This window comes from Rattus norvegicus, chromosome 7 (genome assembly GCF_036323735.1).
Source record: "Rattus norvegicus strain BN/NHsdMcwi chromosome 7, GRCr8, whole genome shotgun sequence".
Classification (NCBI taxonomy): Eukaryota; Metazoa; Chordata; class Mammalia; order Rodentia; family Muridae; genus Rattus; species Rattus norvegicus.
Window position 1 is genome coordinate 69,216,314 of NC_086025.1, and position 18,376 is coordinate 69,234,689.

Here is an 18,376-nt window from a genome sequence, read left to right on the forward strand (position 1 = left end):
CTGTCCTATAGGCCTTTTGTCAGGAGTGCTGTAGACCTGTTTTCCTGTTTTCTTTCAGCCAGTTATGGGAACAGAGTGTTCTGCTTTCAGGCGTGTAGTCTTTCCTGTCTACTGGTCTTCAGCTGTTCCTGTGGGCCTGTGTCCTGAGTCCACCAGGCAGGTCACTTGGAGCAGAAAAGTTGGTCTCTGCTTGGTCTTGGGCCTGAAGCTGCTCCTTGGGGCTCGGTTTCAGCTCTCCGTGAGGGCAGCAACCAGAAGGGCCTGCCCCTACTTCTGGGTCCCTGTGCACAGGGGGCCCAGATGGCGATAGGTGTTTTCCTCTGGAGTCAGAAATGTGGGCAGAGAGTATTCTCCTCCGGCTTCCCAGGCATGTCTGCCCCTCTGAAGGTCTAGCTCTCTCTCCCATGGGATTTGAGTGCAGGGAACTGTTTGACCAGGTCCGTTCAGATCCAGGCGCAGTCTGGACCGCAGGGCTCCTGAAGCTTGACTGCCCCTATCTTCCTGTTCTCAGAGGCCCTGTACAGTTTCCTCTTGGGCCAGGGATGTGGGCAAGGGTGGGCAGTACTAGCGGTCTCTCCTGCCCTGCAGTCTCAGGAGTGCCCACCTGTCTGGGCGATGAGCTCTCTCTCCCACGGGGTTTGGGAGCAGGGAGCTGTGGGCCAGGATCAGCGAGGTTTGGGCTCCAGCTAGAAATCAGAAGTGTCCAGTCCCAGAGGAATTTTGCCTTTGCATGTGATGAGTCCACCAGGCAGGTCACTTGAGACAGAAAAGTTGGTCTTACCTCTGGTCTCCAGCCTGAAGTCGCTCCTTGGAGCTGGATTTCAGCTCTCCTTGAGGGCAGCAGCCCCCACCACACTTCTTAAGTTCCTACATTGAGTCAGACCTAGTATTGAGCGCCCAAAGCCATCAAGAAAACAAGGTCCCTGCTAAAGGGTTCAGGTTTGTGGGAAGAAAGGAAGAAAAAAGTAAAACCTGTCGCTATAAGAATGCCCAGGCACAACCCAAAATGTAGGGGGAGGCGGGTGTTAGCCTAGATGTCACTGACAACCTTATATATATTACAGGGACAAGCAATAGTGTTCAAAGCTGGCTATAAACTCCCTTTTTCTCAGCAAAACATATTGATGTTTATAATGATTTTTAAAACTATCATATAAAAGTAGAAGTAAAAAAAAAATCAATGACATTTTAAAAAAAAAAAAAGTTCCTTTCTTGTGGCCTCATGTAGTAGTGCAGGACTCTAATCCAAGTTCAGAGGCAGGAGGATCTCTGTGTGTTCAGGGCCAGGCTGGTCTACATAGGCCAGGCTTGGAGACCAAGAGCCACATAGTGAGATCCTGTCTTCAAAATAAAACAACAGTAACAACAGCAACGAAAAAAAAGGGCAAAAGCAAAACCCAAAACTCCCTCTTACACTTTTTTCAGCAATAAAACTTAGCTCTTTTTGCCACTGATATATAAACAGAGTGTACTCATTCCCAAATCCCTCTTGGAAAAAGGCTCATTACAAACATAAAAATTATAATGTCCATTATTAACAACTTCATTCTTTCCCATTCAAAACCTGTCATTTCCACCCAGCCCAAACCGTTTAAAATATCAGAATGTTATTATAATTCCAGATATAGTTAGACACGTGTGACTTGTAGGAATTTGTTAAATAAGTTCCCATTTTAAGTAACTACAGTCCCCGTAACTTACATTTATTAGTATCACGTAAATTTTACTAAACCAAAAGTCTACTAAAACATCAAGTAAGAGAAGCTTGAAATTGTGGATCACATTTGATGGAACTTCTAAAAGCACTTTATATTTAATTTCAGCTGTCAACTCTTTTTCCAAACCTGAAAGTTCACTGGCCTCAAGTTCAAATTTTTTCAAATTATTTGGAAATTATTTTTTAAATAATTGAAGGACATTTCAATACATAGTTATGAAATGCACAAGTTTAAAAGGTTACATGGAGCACTGAAACACACATATATAACAATCTTAAAATGTCTTTATTTAAAACATCAAAATATTAAAATGGGGATATGACAAGGTAAAATAAAATTCTTTCAAAACTCATCACTTTAAAGAAAATAAAATGGTGTGCAATATAACATATACAAAGTAGGAAATAAATCACCATCTGTTATCAATGGGAAGATTTGCATGTGTTCAAAATAGTCATAATTTTAAGTCAGACAGAACACGGGCCAGCGCGGGAGTGGTTCCTTAGTCTCTTCAGAGGCGTTTTAAGTTCCGCTTGCTTTGTGCACTCCCTGGGAGAACGTCTCTGCTACCTCTCCCCTTTGCTGACCCTCTTCTACAGTCTTCAGACCCATGATAAGCACACAGACACAACACACAAAAGTCAAAGCCACAGGCCAGGCGGCTGCACAGCCCCCTTTTCTTATGCGGCTGATACTTAGCAGGGGATTGGCACCTCGGGCACGGCTTTAAGGCTTCGTCAGTAAACAGTGTCCTGGCAACCTGCAGGGGAAGCATGCGCACTCAGTCTTCCAGGGACTGAGTCACTTCATTTCAAACTCTAAATGCTTTTAATAACTTACGATCCGCGCTCACCTTCAAATACTGCTCCTGTTTACTTCTTAGGTGGGTGAGGGAACTGCTTGCTACCGGTGTCAGAACTTCCCCCCAAGGGGACTGAGCTGGTGCCTGCTCGTTCTGACCATTGGGTGCCTGGGCCTGGGCCTGCACTGATCTTAAGGCCAAGCGACTCAGAAGCCGGAGCCGAGTGGCAGCATCCTGGACACGTAACACAGCAGCCCCCTGTGGTAAGGGAAGGAGAAACAACACTGCAAAATCACCAGGCCAGCTTTCTGCCTGGCCAGGATGTAACGTTTAGGAATGGTTAATACCATCAGGACCTTTCCCTGAATCGTTTCTCCTTTTGAGGGGATGGGGTGGGGGTGGGGACAGGCAGGGAATCTTTTCTCACCTAACTTTTAAGTCAAAGAAAGCTGTGGAGATGGGGAGGTAGTTCTGTGGAAAAAAAGCACTAGGTAGCCATGCAAGCCCAACAGCCTGCTGTGTTACATGGGACTTGGACTATAAGCAAGTCTATAGCACAGCACACAGCAGTGTAATATGAGAGAGAGAGACCCTGGACCAACAAGATAGAAGGTAAGAACCAACTTCCAAAGCTGCCCTGACCTCCACATTTGAACCCTTGGTGTGTCTGTCTCTCTCTCTCTCTCTCTCTCTCTCTCTCTCTCTCTCTCTCTCTCTCTCGGGTTTCCGTTGACAGGATTCATCTAAGCCATTTATCTATTATTGGCAAACTTCTCTAAGGAATCCGAGAGTGTAAGAAGCGGGCACGTCACACTGCAGGCTGTATAGCCGAGGCAGCCATTCCAGTAAAACTTAGAGAAGTGCGGGTGACAGAAAGGACTGCCACAACTAAAAAGGAGAACTGACAGCAGGGTGAACCTTTCCAAGGTTTGCTGTGGAATTCTTGGAAAGTTCTTACCTTAACATGAGCTGGACAAACAATAGGACTGCTGAGGTCCTGTGACCCAATGTCCTCGGCAGGCTTTTGTAAATTTTCTGATGCACTTTTACAGTGGTTTAAACAGCCTTGATATTTTTAAAGGAACCAAAAGCATCTCTCATCTGAACTAGATTGCCACATTATTCTAATGTTCAGTCAAGAAGTGTGTTAATTGGCTTGTACACCTTAAAAGTACACAATGTCTCTTTGTCAATTATTCCTCGATAAAATTAGAAAAATAATTAGAAAAGCATTTTCAATAAGTAGCCTGTACAGCCTTGTACTTTGTTAAGAACCTGATGGGGAATGTTTCTCTAAAGCCCAGGCGTGATGAACCAACCACCAAGATGAACTCGCTGGGTGATGGGTCTCTCTACCATTCTACTGTAGTTGTTGTCTTGGCAGTCTCCTGAGCTGTAATTGCCCCTAACAGGAAAAACTAAAACAGGAGAAATTATAGCAGACCAAGTATCAGGAATGCAGTTAGTGGGTCATAAGAAGGGAAATGGGTAACAGCTTAAAAATACAGGCAATGAGCCAACGCTGGCCTTTGCGGTTAGAACTTAAGTGCAGCTGTACATACGGAACTCATTGGAGGGCTGTCTTTCACATATTTCTACCATTTGCAGCCTAGGCCACAGTGCCCAGTCAAGAGCTCACTGAAAGGACACCCGCAGGATTCTGACGCAATTGATGTGTACAGCACACACGCACGCACCAAACCAATCAAGGTGTCAGCTGCGGCAAATAGAGAAGAAGCAGTTATTCCTTATTTTTCTGGATTCTGTTTGTTTTGTTTTGAATGTCTAAGAGATGGAGCTGTTGACCAAAGCACACGCCATGTCTGCTAGTAGTCTTCAAAGCACGGTTCTTGAGCTGTGCGGCAGTAGCTGGCCTCACTTCTGCTGTGTAGCTCAGAGACCCACTTACCTCTGCCACCTGGTGCTGGATTACTAAAAAGACTTAACTGTGAACGTGGAACCATCTAAGGGCTGATCACCCATGGTGTGTGACAACAGTGGACACTAAGTGACAATGCTCAAAAGGAAAGCAGTACCTCAGCTCAGGTGTGCACTCCCCTGCTCAAGAGATAGAGGACAGATGACACTCAGCTCTGCCTGAATGCACTGGCCTGTGCTCTCTGAGTCTCACACTTAGCACTTTTCTGTGACACTCTTCAATCTGAGGAAAACCTCTAGATGTTTCTGTGGGCATTGGCTGAGACAGACAGACACATGAGGCACACAGTGAGGCCTTGATAGAGCCAGCAATGAATAATTCTGGGAGACAGTTGCGCAGGAAAACATGCGTAGTGGCATGTCGAGTGTGTCAGCGCATGTATCGTCCCAGCAGGAGAGCAACAGAAGCAGGAGGATGGAGTTACATAGCACCCTGTCCTGGGAGATGGCTCAGTCAGTAAAGGACATGGGTGAGCATAAGATCCCCAGCTCTTACATAAAAGCTAGCCAAAACTAGCTGGGTCTTTAAGTGCATCTCTGGCGGGGCAAACACGAGCACATCCCTGGAGCTCATGAACCAGCACGCCTTAGCCAAGCTGAGCTCCAGGTTCAGTGAGGAATCCTCCATCACCAACTTAAGGTAGAGAGCAACAGATATACCTGACATTGACCTTTGATCTCCACATGCGCATTCTCTCTCTCTCTCTCTCTCTCTCTCTCTCTCTCTCTCTCTCTTCTCTCTCTCTCTCTCTCTCTCTCTCTCTCTCTCTCACACACACACACACACACACACACACACACACACACACACACACACACACAATGGCATGCTGATACACACTCATAGTCCAGCATTCAAGAGGCAGGAGGTGCCAGGAGCTTAAAATCGGCCTTGTCTATATACACAGTTCCAGGCCTTCACAGTAAGACCCTGTCAGAAACCCAAACATGGAAGTTTAATGATAATGATAATACACGTGTTACTAATACTCTTGATACGATTTCTGTGTTACACCTAAACCAGATCCACCCACAAATGGTGATGTAAATCACCACTTATAGTCCTAAGACAGGGGAAATCAGCCCAGAGAAGGGGAGTAGGGAGTGATCCTAGTGTGGAGAGGCAGGAGAAGAGTCCCTCCCAGATAAAACAAGTGTTGGCTGGATATAGTGACACATGCCTTTAACCCCAGTGCTTAGGGGGCAGAGGCAGGTGGATCTCTCAGTTAAGAGGCCAGCCTGGTCTATAGAACCAGTTCCAGGACAGACAGGGCTACACAGAAAAACCCTGTGTCAAAAAATAAAAAATAACAAGTATCAGTCAAGCACATTACCTAGAAACATCACAGAATTGGAGACTGCTTTGGTGGCTCTATCTGTAATCCTAGTGCTCAGGAAGGTGAGGCAGGAGGACCACTAGCTTGAGGACATCCTGGGCTACACAGTGAGCTCTGAGAGCCTGGAATACAGGGTCAGACCCTGTCTAAAGAAGCAAAAGGACAGGGTAGGCAGCAGGGCACACTTGGTTATAAACCTTCTAACCCAATTTTATTTTAAAGCTTGTAGTCTTTTGAAGGAGCTTTAAAAGCAAACTAAAATAAGGGGAAATAGGAGGCAGACTGAAAGAAGGAACAATAGCCCCTGTAGCCCCAGTTCTTGGAAGGCAGAGACAGCTCAGTACCAACCTGAGCTCCACAGTAAGACTCAGTAAAGACATGGGAGGGGGCATGTATCATCTTCTTACTGACATCTACTTATGTTCTGTGGGGGTCAAGCATGTGCCACTGCGTCCATGTGAAGTCGGAAGACAACTTCGCAGAGTACAAGCTCAGGTCGTCAGGCTTGTCAGCAAGGCCTTTACCCGCCACACCATCCTACCAGCCTCCAAGGTGGCTGCCGCTGTTAGAGGTTTCTTCCTCCTCTTTCTTCTTCTTCTTCTTCTTCTTCTTCTTCTTCTTCTTCTTCTTCTTCTTCTTCTTCTTCTTCTTCTTCTTCTTCTTCTTCTTCTTCTCCTTCTCTTCTCCTCCTCCTCCTCCTTCTTCTTCTCTTCTCCTTCTCCTTCTCCTCCTTCTCCTTCTTCTCCTTCTCCTTCTCCTCCTCCCCCTCCTCGTCCTTCTTTTATTTTTTCATCTCCATCTTTGGTTGGTGTAATTGTCCTGGCTGTCTTGGAACTTGCCCTGAAGACCCTGCTGGCCTTGAACTCAGAGATCTGCCTGCCCCTACCTCTACCTCCTGAATGCTGGGATTAAAGGTGTGGGCTGCCCCCACCTAGCTAGTTTTCTTTTGTAAATGACAGCAAGGATATGAGGATCAAGCCTTTTACCTGGAATTACCAGGTGGGCTGCCAACGTAACCAGGAGTCTTCCTTAGAGAAGTTAAGCAGAAAATGGATGGAGTAACGAGGTTTACAATTTAAACATTTACAGGCACTGATTTGAAATTTTTGTTTTGCTTTGTTTGAGACTGGGTCTCACTGTATAGTCTTGGCTGACCTGGACCTCACTGTGTAGAACAAACTGATCATAAACACAGAGATCCACCTGCCTCTGCCTCTCAAGTGCATGCCACTAACACCCAACTGTTTCAAACTACTTTTAAAGTTTGTCTGATGGGTTGGAGAGATGGATCAGTGGTTAAGAGTACTGGCTGTTCTTCCAGTGGTCCTGAGTTCAAATCCTAGCAACCACATGGTGGCTCACAACCATCTGTAATGGGATCCAATGCCCTCTTCTGGTGTGTCTGAAGACAGCTACAGTGTATTCATATACATAAAATAAATAAATATTTTTTAAAAAAAGTTTGGCCATCATATATAGGGCAACCATCTTAAAAACACTATGCAGGGCGTGGTGAGATGGCTCAGTGAGGAAAGGCGCTTACCAGCTAGCCTGAGTCTGAACTCTCTTAAGTTGTCTTCTGATCTCCCAGGGACCCTCAAGGGACTCTTGTGATTCCATGTCCATATGTGTGCTGTGTCACAGGAGAACATGCACACACATGCTCGCATACACACACAAGCAGTCATGGTGCAGCCATGCTGAGAAAAAGCCTCACAGTAACATGATAAGACTTGTCCTTACTACCTCAGTGAAAGGAGACATCCACAAATTACATGTAGATGGTCTTTCTTATGTGTTTATGTCATGTTCTATCTCAGTTATTAGTCAAATGAGAAATGTAGGGCCAGTGAGAGGGCTCAGTAGGTAAAGGTGCTTGCCACCAAGCCTGAAGACCTGAGTTCAATCACCAGAGCAAGAAGAAATCAGACTTCTACGATTTCTACAAGGTGTCCTCTCGTGTCTACACATGCAATGTGGACACACACACACATACACACACACACACAAATAATTTAAAAAAAAATAGGAATTTACTTACAGTACTTACTAGAAAAAAGGTAATGCAGCAAATGCTCAGTTGTGTGGATGCCCACAAAAGGTCTCAAGTTGAATCTATCACCAAATATAGATGCTGCCATTTTCCATTTAACACAAAGCTGCATGTCTGTGAAAAACTTGGAAGTTTCTCTAAGACTGGCCTCATCAGGTCGAAGGAGGACAAGTTGTGGCTCGCCTCAGTCTGCCGAGAGTGCCCTCTGCAGGCCTCTGAAGACACCATTTCCCTGCCTAGCTGACCTTGCCCGTCTCAACAGGGTCTTCTTTTGGTTCCCAAGTATTTGCTTTTAAATGTCAAGGAGAAAGTGCGAGTGAGTCCCTTAGCACACCTGTGCTGTAGTCACTTGTCCAGCTCTACCATCCCAGCACAGGATCCAAGCAGCAGGGATCATGACAGAAATGTCTGTCTTTGTAATCTGAGCCACTACACAATGCCTGATGTTCGATATGCACTTACAAGACTGTTTTTTTTTTTAAATGCTACCGGGGTGTCTAATTATGAAGAGGCTCTAGCAAAAAAATGGTATTCAAATGTGTCGACAAGCCACCGTGCAAACAGCTTGAGCATCTGCTGAATTCCATGGACTACATGGGGTAGCTTAGAAAAGGTAGCACTTATGAGGGGGTGTTTGCTGAACAGAAACTGTAAAAGACAAGCCGCACCTGGTGCTCAGGGATGCGGAGTCACTGGGTACACACCCACTCCGGAGGAGCATGCCCACATTACCTGAGCCTTGGCTTTCAGCTGTGCGATGAAAAGCTTCCTCCTCCTGTTTGCCCTTTTATCCTGAGCCACAATTCCACGCCAGTTTCTGCTGACATTCCAAGCACTACAACAAACAGGTCAGTCTGTTATTGTATGTTCTCCAAAGGTATAGGTGTTTATACCTATAACCAATTAATAAAAATGACCTTAAGGACTTGGACTGTAAACCTAAGCTTTCAATTACATAATAATATGATCAGCTCATTGCTCCTTACTAATTTACCATATGAAAATCCCTATTAAAACACTAAGCACATAAGGCCATTACCTTGTTAGATCACTGTTTCATCTGTGTTCATTTAATTAAAAAATATGTCTCTGGTGGTTATTGGGAGGAGGAAAATACACGTGCTATGGTTCTCAAGTGGAGGTCAGAGGATAACTCATGTGTATGTCCCGGGGGTTGCTGTCACATGCTTGGACCTCCTGAGCCATGCTGGCAACCCAGTTAAGTGGTCACTTAAGGCCAGCATGAGTCATGGGTGGTGTTTATACCCGAAAGTTGGGGAGATGGGGCAGAAGGGCTACTGTGAACTCAGGCCAGTTTGGGCTACATAATGAGTTCAGGGCCAGGCTGGGCTACATTGAGATCCTGTCACAAAAATTACAGTGCCAGCAAAAATTAACAAAGCAGACATGAGCCACGGGTCCGTGTGATGTTCAGTTATAAATCCAGAACACAACATGCAGCAACTGATTATCATATTTAGTGTGAGCAATTAATTTCTCCTATTCTTGTATCTAGCAGATCTCTGTTACTTTTGGCCAAATAAACATAGGAATAACCCTTCACTGGAAATTCTAAGTGCCATATCACAGATATGGCTGTCATAGCACCCTATATCCAATCCTGAGGGAAACCCTACTGACAATTGTGTCCCTGTTTTATTTACAAAGCCCATGGCAGAGAACTGCTTCAGCCCAAGACTCTCCATTTCTCAGCAGCTTCAAGTACTTATGAAACTGAGCTGATGAGCTGGTCTTTGTTGTATTAGCAAATCACTTGATCACAGGATCAAACAAAGGAGGCACTCCTCTCAAAGTCAGTCTATGCCCTTTATCACACAAGAAGTGGACAGAAGCTCCCATTGAAGGGAAGCCAGAACCAGAGGGTTGGCTCAGTGGATAAACTCAGGTGCCACACCAGCCTGACAACCTGAGCTGCCTCACACATAGAGGTGAAGTAGAGAACTGACTTCACAAAGTCATCCTTTCACACACACACACACACACACACACACACACACCCTCCAGAACTATCTCAACTGATCTTCATCCATCATGTTACCAAGAAGCATGCCATCAAGATTATAAAAACATAATACGGGGTTGGGGATTTAGCTCAGTGGTAGAGCACTTGCCTAGCAAGCACAAGGCCCTGGGTTCGGTCCCCAGCTCCGAAAAAAATTTTTTTAAAAAATTTAAACACATAATACTCCAGAGGTTGATGCATGACCACTATCAATGGCTCACATAAGCAACCACCCCAAATTGTCAGCCAGCATTCTGACTCTCCTGTACTAAAAAAAAAAAAAAATACTCCAATGTAGTGAGAAATTTTGAACTTTGGTTTCTTTTAAAACACAGAAATAATATAAGAATATGTTTTCATTTTAATCCCAGATGTAGGCCTATGGGTGCTTCAGGCTTTCCCCAGCAGCTCACTGTGATTTGCCCCATGCTCTAGCAGAGGTGTGATTTTGCCAGCTACAGATAGTTTCTGTGATTGTACGATATTTGAAATTCTGGGAATTTTTCAGAGGGTATTTAAATGCTAGAGCTATGATAGGTGGGGTTCAGGGGGGTTGGTTGATGTTTGTTAGTGGTTGTAGTCGTGCTCAAAGAAGAAACAAGAAGAAATTAGATTCAAGGATCCCCCTACACACACACCTCCCTCTCTCCACTTCTATCCTTATCTCCTACCTTGTGATGGTGATGAAACTATGGGGAAAAGGATGGGAAAAAGAAGAACCCACAAAGTAGCAAAGGTCAACTCCACCCTAACATATAAAACAACATTCCTGTATTCAGCCATGCTTTTTTGTTTTGTTTTGTTTTGTTTTTTGGACAACTTAGTATTTGAACACACACTTTGAATGGCAAACAGGGTTGCACACACATGTGTGCACGCTATCCACTGGTGCTATAGCAATATGAGCTTTACCAAGTATACTCTGAAAAGCAGGAGAACCTTAAGAGTTTTAGGAAGATACTAGATGAAGGTTCGGAGAGCCAGTGGGGTAGACCTCCATCTAGTCCCGACTGTTAGGAGGTCTCCCCGTCTGTAAATCACACAGATATACAAGATACCTCAGAAAACTTCCATCTGCAAAATGCTACAATTTTCTACAATAGCCTGGAATGTGCCGGGTAAAGACAGGCTTTGGGCACAGTGGCCATAAAAACATCAAGAACATAATCTACACTTGACATCTTCCCCATCAGGAAAGAGAGTCACAAGGTGACAAGATGGCTCATCAAGATAAGAAACTTGCCATCAAGTTTCAAGTCCCGGCAGGAGAAAACTGATTTGTGCAAGTTGTTCTCAGACCGCCACATGTGCCACAACATACATGCACACACATGCTACAGTTAAATATTTAAAATAGGGTCACTGACTCCTGCATGGACTCCCATATGGTTTCTATTCTCCTGGGCACGACAACTTCAGGGTCCTGCCTTGGAATCCCTGCAGCCCTCCCCACATGCCTGCATGCAGTCTGGTTTGTGTAGTCTTTGTCTCCAGTCTGCCATCTCCATTCCCAAACCTCTGCTTCTCTCTGCAATCATGCAGCAGCATGGAATCTACATCTGTCTGTGCACACACGTTCTTCAGCTTCCAATCCCTAAAGACAGCCATCTTTCTCTGCTGTGTCACAACCAAGAGGAAACAAGGCTCACGCACAGCCCCTGACGCCAACTCTTAAACCAAAGCTAGACATTTTTCTAGATCCTGGAGTTTGGACTAAACAATAATATCCATGATGTGTGATAGTCTCTCAGTTACCATACTGTTGCTCTTATTTCTAACCAAGTATCAGGACTGTAAAACAATTTGCATCTGACAATGAGCTGTGGACTTTTAAATAAAACATTTAAAAATCTGTGGAATAAATTGGGCATGGTAGCACATACCTTGAAATCCTAGAACCTGAAAGATGGAGGCAGGAAAATCAATTCAAGGTCATCCTCGACGACATAGTGAGTACAAGGCTAGCCTGGGATACATGAGTGCCTGTGCGGCCTGTCTGTGCACACATGCACACATACACACACACACACACACACACACACACACACACACACACACACACACATTAGTGGGGACTGGTAAAGTGCTTTCTGTGTAAGCAGGAAGACCTGAGTCTGGCTTATCATTATCTACATAAAAGGCTCAGCACTCACTCGAAATCCCAGTGTGGGGAGAAGAGGTGGGAGGATTCCTGCCTGGCCTTGTCTCAGAAAGTAAGGAGGAGAGCGATTTAAAAGACACACACAACAACAAAACAACAAGCGATTTTGAAATAAAGCCTGGCATTTTGATTTTTCTTTCTTGACCTTGAACCTGAACAATCCTTCTACCTTCATCAGGGGTCACAGGCTGTCCCATCAGGGGTCACAGGCTGTCCCATCAGGGGTCACAGGCTGTCCCATCAGAAGTCACAGGCTGAACCATCAGGGGTCACAAGCTGTCCCATCAGGGGTCACAGACTGCCCCATCAGGCCCATCTTTCATTTTTGCTTTTAAACAAAGGAACGACTTAGCGATCTCTACTAGGGAGGTCATTTAAATGTCCAACCAAAGACAGAAACACAACCAAACACCAATTTTAAAAAATGATGTTTTCTTCCATGAGCCACTTTTATTTCTTACCTGTATAAACTCTCTGCAGTCAAGGAATCTAAAACCATAGCTAGGATATGCTTCAAGTTTCTATACTGTAATTCTGTCAGGATGTCCAGCCGTTCTATGCCCATCTTCTTGCCAATCAGTCCTGCGAGAACGTGCTGCAGCCTGGCGATTTTCCCCTCCTCCCTCTCCTCGGAGAACTCCTGGTCATCTGCCTGCTCGAACCGCTTCCTCTTGCTTTTCATAAAGAGCTCACACACCAACTGCAAGGCTGGAGTATTTGACAGGTCCTTAAAGCTTAAAGTCAAATCCCCACTCTTCTCCTCAGAGCCCTGCTGACTCTCCAAGACACCCGAAGCAGTGCCCACTCTCACTCCAGCGCTGGGATGGGCCACCTGCATTTCATCGTCAGTCTCTGACTGGGAGCCTTGCTCCTGGAGAGTGGGCAGCCTTCTCAACCTCCCAGGATGCTTTGGTTGTCTTACCAGGTCCCCAACTGTGGGGGTCCCCCTATGTTTTTGAAGTTCTTGGAACGAGCCCTCTTGGTCAGAGAGGAAATCTTCGGACTTGTCCCAGCTAAGTGAGCAGAAGCCACTGTCTTCAGGTGTTGACAGACTGTCTCTCACTTCTGCTGAAGAAGCAAGGGTTTGGCTTCCATGAAATTTGATTTTTGCTATGAGACTACTTACCGGAGTGACAGATGTGGTCACGTCTGCGCCATAGGTTGTTTGACTACCAGAGGAGCCCAGAAGTTCAGGACATGTATTCTCATCACTAGCACTTAAACCACTGTCACTAAAGTGTGTGACAGAATCTTTAAAATCATTGCCTTCTATTGGAGACAGACATTCCACTTCAAATAAGCCACAGTCGTCTTTGGAATCATCAATGGTGGAAGTCTTGTGCTGAGAAAAATGTAGCCTTGAGTTCTGACTGCTGGAAATCGCATCCTCGGTTTTTACTGTGCTGGTGACCAATGGGCTAAAGTTGTCTTCCTTTGGGAAACCTGAAGTGCTGTCTCGCAAACGTTTTTCTAGGCTAAGACTGTGGCTTATATTACTTTCCAGAGAACTGCTTTGTGAATCAGAATCCCCCTTCAGAAGAGTCAAAGTCAAGTCTAGCCTCCTGCGTAGTGTGCATTTTTTCCTTCTGAGTTTAGGAGTCTCGCAAAGTTCTGGGCTTTCCTCCTTTTCCTTCCTTAGGGACACAGACTTCTTTCTTGGACTGGGAGATACTGCAGGATTAGGGAAACCTAGACGTGGAGTTTCCAGATGTTCACAGGTTAGCATTGGGTCTTTTTCTTTCTTACTAAAGCTGCAAGTCTCTGACAGCTCGTGAGGGCCCCTATGCTTAAAGGAGGATGTGGGGCCGAAGTCTGGGAGGCTGGGACACCTGACGGTGACAGCAGAGGACCCCATGTTGCTTCCTGCTCTGTGGCTGGCTGAGTGCTTTTGGGGCATCTTCAAGCTCTCTGTTTTTACAAAGTAGACACAAGTTTATTCCTCCTTTGTGATGTGCATCCAAGCAGCTTATAACAAAATATATAATTTGTGTTAAATATAACTAGGAAATTTATGACTTTTTCAAGTTACTTAAAAATAAATCTTCATAATTAACTGTCCTATATTTCCTACTTAAAACACCACCTTGCTATAAACCATATTATATTCTGATTACTTGACAACCATAGGCTAAGCACCATGCACAAATATTTTCTTGAACTGTTCTTAACAAAAACATAACAGCCTTATTTTCAGATTATTTTGTTACAGTATAATTTTAACTCGCGAGTGTACATTCGGTTGTAACATTCTGATGTCTTTGTGTTTGGGTTATTTCTTTTCAAAGCTCACTAGGTGAGGCTGGAGCTGTGGCTCAGAGGTTAAGAGCTTTTGTACCGCTCTCACCAGACTCCCATGCTCACAGTTGCCTGCAGCTCCGGGCTCCACATGCCCTCTTTTATGGGCACCTGCACGTTCATAGTGTCTCTGTGTATGTCTCTATGGGCACTGTGCTCATGCACATACAGAGACATATGTAATTAAAAATAGATCAGAAAAAACACTATGTTTTTCCTTTTTGCACATTTCTTTGTGGGTGGGTGATACAGGCAGACAGACACGCCATAGTACACTGTGGGATTCAAAGGACAGCTCCCGAGAGTCAATTCTGTCTTTAGACCATATGGATTTGGTCATCTATGGTATGTAAGTTAAATGAGAAAAAGCACATTACAAAAATCTTGCTATGATAAACACAAGATCAGAGGCTCACTATTATAACACAAAGTGATTTTTAAACCTCTACAGCTTTGGGGCAGTTTTGACTTCTGATCCTCTGTGCTATGGCTAACTTCTGCCTGGGAGGACAAGAGGATTCAATTCTGCTTTCTGCAAATTACATTATACTTTAAAACCACTTTGAATTCCAAATATGGGTTACAATGTTTCCTCTCATAAATTACTTTCTCCTGAAAAAAAAATATTAAATTCAATCAATTTGTGAAAATTGGAGCAAGAGCTTTTATTGTATTTTGTATTTGTATTTGTATTGTATTCCAGTGTGGTCAGTGACCTGAAAGTTCCGCCACTTCACCACTAGGTGCCTCACCCAGCATAGGATTTGGGAAATGGAAGCTAAAACCGTTGGGAATAAAATGCGAGCCCAGACACACGCTCCCTCGGAAAAACCACTGGCTCTGTCAGCTGTCATCCTCATCTTGCCTGTACACCAAAATGCCTGCTTCAGGCTGATGAATCAAACAAAGCTTTCGATTTAAAAAAAAAAAGTTCTGATAAATCGCTCAGAACTGCTATCTACAAAGACTTAGGCCCAATATAAGTCAGAGAACTGCTTGGTTCTTGATATCTTACCACCAGTCAACCTTGAGTTCTTAAGACATGTCAAAGTAAATAGGCTTCCAAATAACAAAATCTGTCATCTTTGCCTTTAAAGTTCATGCCAAGGAACCACCACTTAAGAGAAAAACCTCAACAATGAACGGAGCCCCCAGCAGCGCCCCGACTGCTACTGGAAGGGCAGCGGCGGCGTGCAGGGAAGGTCAAGTCGCTCGGAATCTCTCCGACCCGCGGCAGCCGCACTCCGGGACTCTCTCCAGCTAGTCTTGGACGTGGGGGAACCGGAGCCACCCCCGGAGCTGCCGCGCCGTCTGCTGCGTGCGGGACTAACGGTCGTCACCCGGACAAGCGGGCGGGTGTCGGGGCGGGAGGCGCCGCTGGGAGGAGGGCGGAGCAGCTGCGGGCGAGCGGGCGGGCGCACCTGCGCCGCACCGCCCACCTGAGCCCCGAGTCTCCGCAGAGCCCGCCCCTGCCACCCTCCGGGGCCCGTGGACACCGCCCTCTCCACCTTCGGTCCGCGCGGCTGGCCCAGCTCCACGCCCTCATCCCTCCGCAGCCCCGCCCTGCCCCAGCGATCCGCCCCTCCCTGCATCACTGAGTGTGCCCAGGAGGGGGGCCGCGTCGGTTAGAAAACCTGAAGTGCCAGGCACCATCACTGGAAGCTTTCGCCCGATGTTCAGAGTTAAAGCATCCTGCCAACAATTTTGGATGGTAAAGGCGTTAAGTGTTCACAAAAGGTAAGCATAAGAACTGAGAGGTATGGTTGACCTCCTTACTATTTGATTTGGGAGTAAGAGACAGGCAGTGGTCTCAGGGAGTCCAAGCTGGCCTGAACCTTGAACCTGTTCGGTAGCCAAGGATGTTCTGGAACATCCTCCTGCCTTCGTCTTCCAAGTGCTAGTATATTCATTCATTCATTTTCTCTCTCTCTCTCTCTCTCTCTCTCTCTCTCTCTCTCTCTCTCTCTCTCACACACACACACACACACACACACACACACACACACACACACACACAATTTTGTTTCGTTTGTGTCTTTAAGACCGTGTCACATGAAGTCCTGGCTGTACTTGAACTCCTGTTCCTCTTCATTCTACCTTCCAAGTTCTGGCACGTGCCACCGCACCTGGTTAATGAATTTTAAAAATAGTTTGTTTTTGCCCTTGTTTCTCATTGGACAAGTATATAAATTTTGTGAATAGACCGAAAAGAAAAGTTGTGAGTCACACCCCCGTAGTCTCTGCAGTTAGGAGGCAGAGGATTCCACAGAGACCATACCAAGTTTCAGGTCAGCCTGAGCTACATAACCTCTGTCTTTAAAAAAAAAAAATAACAACTAAACAAAAGTTATGCATACATGAGTGACTGTTTATTGTTTTCAGACATTTCTTTTTTAGGGGTTGGACACATCTTGATTTTCATTCAGTGTTCCCTGAATGCATAATGTAGTTTAGACATAGACCTGACCCCTGTCAACTGTCTAACTGGTCTTCTCTGAGCAGAGACTCCTTTCTTCCTGGGACCACTGCAATGAGACATTTCAGCTAGGCGGTCTTCATGGTTTACCTTCCCCAGGTTAACATAGTTCTCATTCAGAACCTAGCTGCCACCTTTAAACCAGCAACAACCACTCCTACCCTCTTCTCTGAGGGCGTCTCTCTGCCTGGGTGCCCCTTAGGCATTGAAAAATAGGTTTAAAATATCCAAACTCAAATATTAAGCTCAAACTACATGCTAGTTATTTATACAAAGACGAATAGGGCACAGTGTATTAGTGAGGCTTGCTTGTAAACAGGTGAGAGTGCCCTTGTGCCCTAGGCGCTGGGCAGGTGTTAGCCATTAAAGCTCAGCTGTTAAGAGCACTTGCTGCTCTTTCCTGACTTTGGTTCCCAGCACCCTTACCACGCTGCTTACAACCGCCCAGACCTGCAAGGCACTTGAACACACGTGGCATATCTCACAAAGATATGCATTTTAAAATGTTTTAAACCATCGTGTTTGTGTAAGCTCTGACTGTGAGCACTCCTCGTGTTCGTTTTTCTGTAGACAAAGATGGCGAAGGAGGCGACTTGACCCCTAGTTAGAAGCTACTGCACTCTCGCTTGCTGCCCTGATTGATGTCGTGTCTGTGCCAGCATCTACATACCCACCTCAGCAAGGCGCCTCCTTCACTACTATTTCTAGGGTTTTTTTATTTCTACACCTTTTGCTATCCCAAGCCTTCGTGAACTTTCAGTGGCCCTCAAACCACTTCCATTTAAGTCAGAGGAGTAGCACTTCCTCCAGTGACCCAGCAGAGACTCATTTGACTGGGCCTAAAAGCGCAGTACTATGTTGACAGAACCTACCCTCCTCTGGCCATATGAGCAGGCTATTCATTTTAGTTGGTGCATTGCCTAGGAAACACTCTGCTGTGATGCTCTCCTGCTCTTGCAGTGGGCATAAGCTCAATAAATGTCCTCTTGTCTGCTTCTAATTTTTATTCATTTATTTTTTTTTGATTGTGTGAGTGTGTATGTTGGCACGCACACATGTGCACATAGGACAGTCATTGGAAAACCCAATAGTGTTTGTTCTCTTTTGGTTGTGTAGGTCGCAGGGACTAGGCTTGGCTTGTTAAGCCTGGTGATAAGCACCTGTCCCTACTGAGCCATCCCACCCCTCCCTTGCCCACTTTGAGTAATGCAGCTGACAGGAAGCAAGGCAGCAGAGCAGCCTGGCAAGGTGGCTGGCTGCTTGGTGGTCACAGAACGGTCGGTCGGCTGAAGAGCTCCAGAGCACAGCAGGGGAAGAACAACATGGGTGGGGGGTAGAGAAGGGGAGAGCAGAGGCTGGACCGACATAGTAAGGGTGTGCAGGCCCCAGTGGCTGAAGAGTTCTAGAGAGCTGTCAGGATTTTAGGGGAAGGGTCTCAGATCCTGGATCCTGAGAATTGTTAACCCTGGACACCTATCGGGGGGTGGGGTGGAGGGCTAAGGAGTTCAGACTTCCACTCCCTATGCCCAAGTGGAATATTGATGGCCTGGTACCCTTGGCTACATGAGAGCCA

General features: G+C 45.7%; 1 protein-coding gene across 1 annotated transcript; it reads right to left on the reverse strand.

The window, feature by feature from the left end:
• Positions 1-1,984: 1,984 nt before the first annotated feature.
• On the reverse strand, positions 1,985-15,560 carry Fbxo43 (F-box protein 43). The gene is made up of 5 exons (NM_001012117.1): positions 15,343-15,560; positions 12,494-13,997; positions 8,581-8,683; positions 2,572-2,778; positions 1,985-2,478 (listed from the first exon to the last, which is right to left on the reverse strand). The coding sequence occupies exons 2-5, from the start codon at positions 13,927-13,929 to the stop codon at positions 2,230-2,232; spliced, it is 1,995 nt and encodes a 664-aa protein (NP_001012117.2). The 5' UTR covers positions 13,930-13,997; positions 15,343-15,560; the 3' UTR covers positions 1,985-2,229.
• Between the last annotated feature and the right edge of the window lie 2,816 nt (positions 15,561-18,376).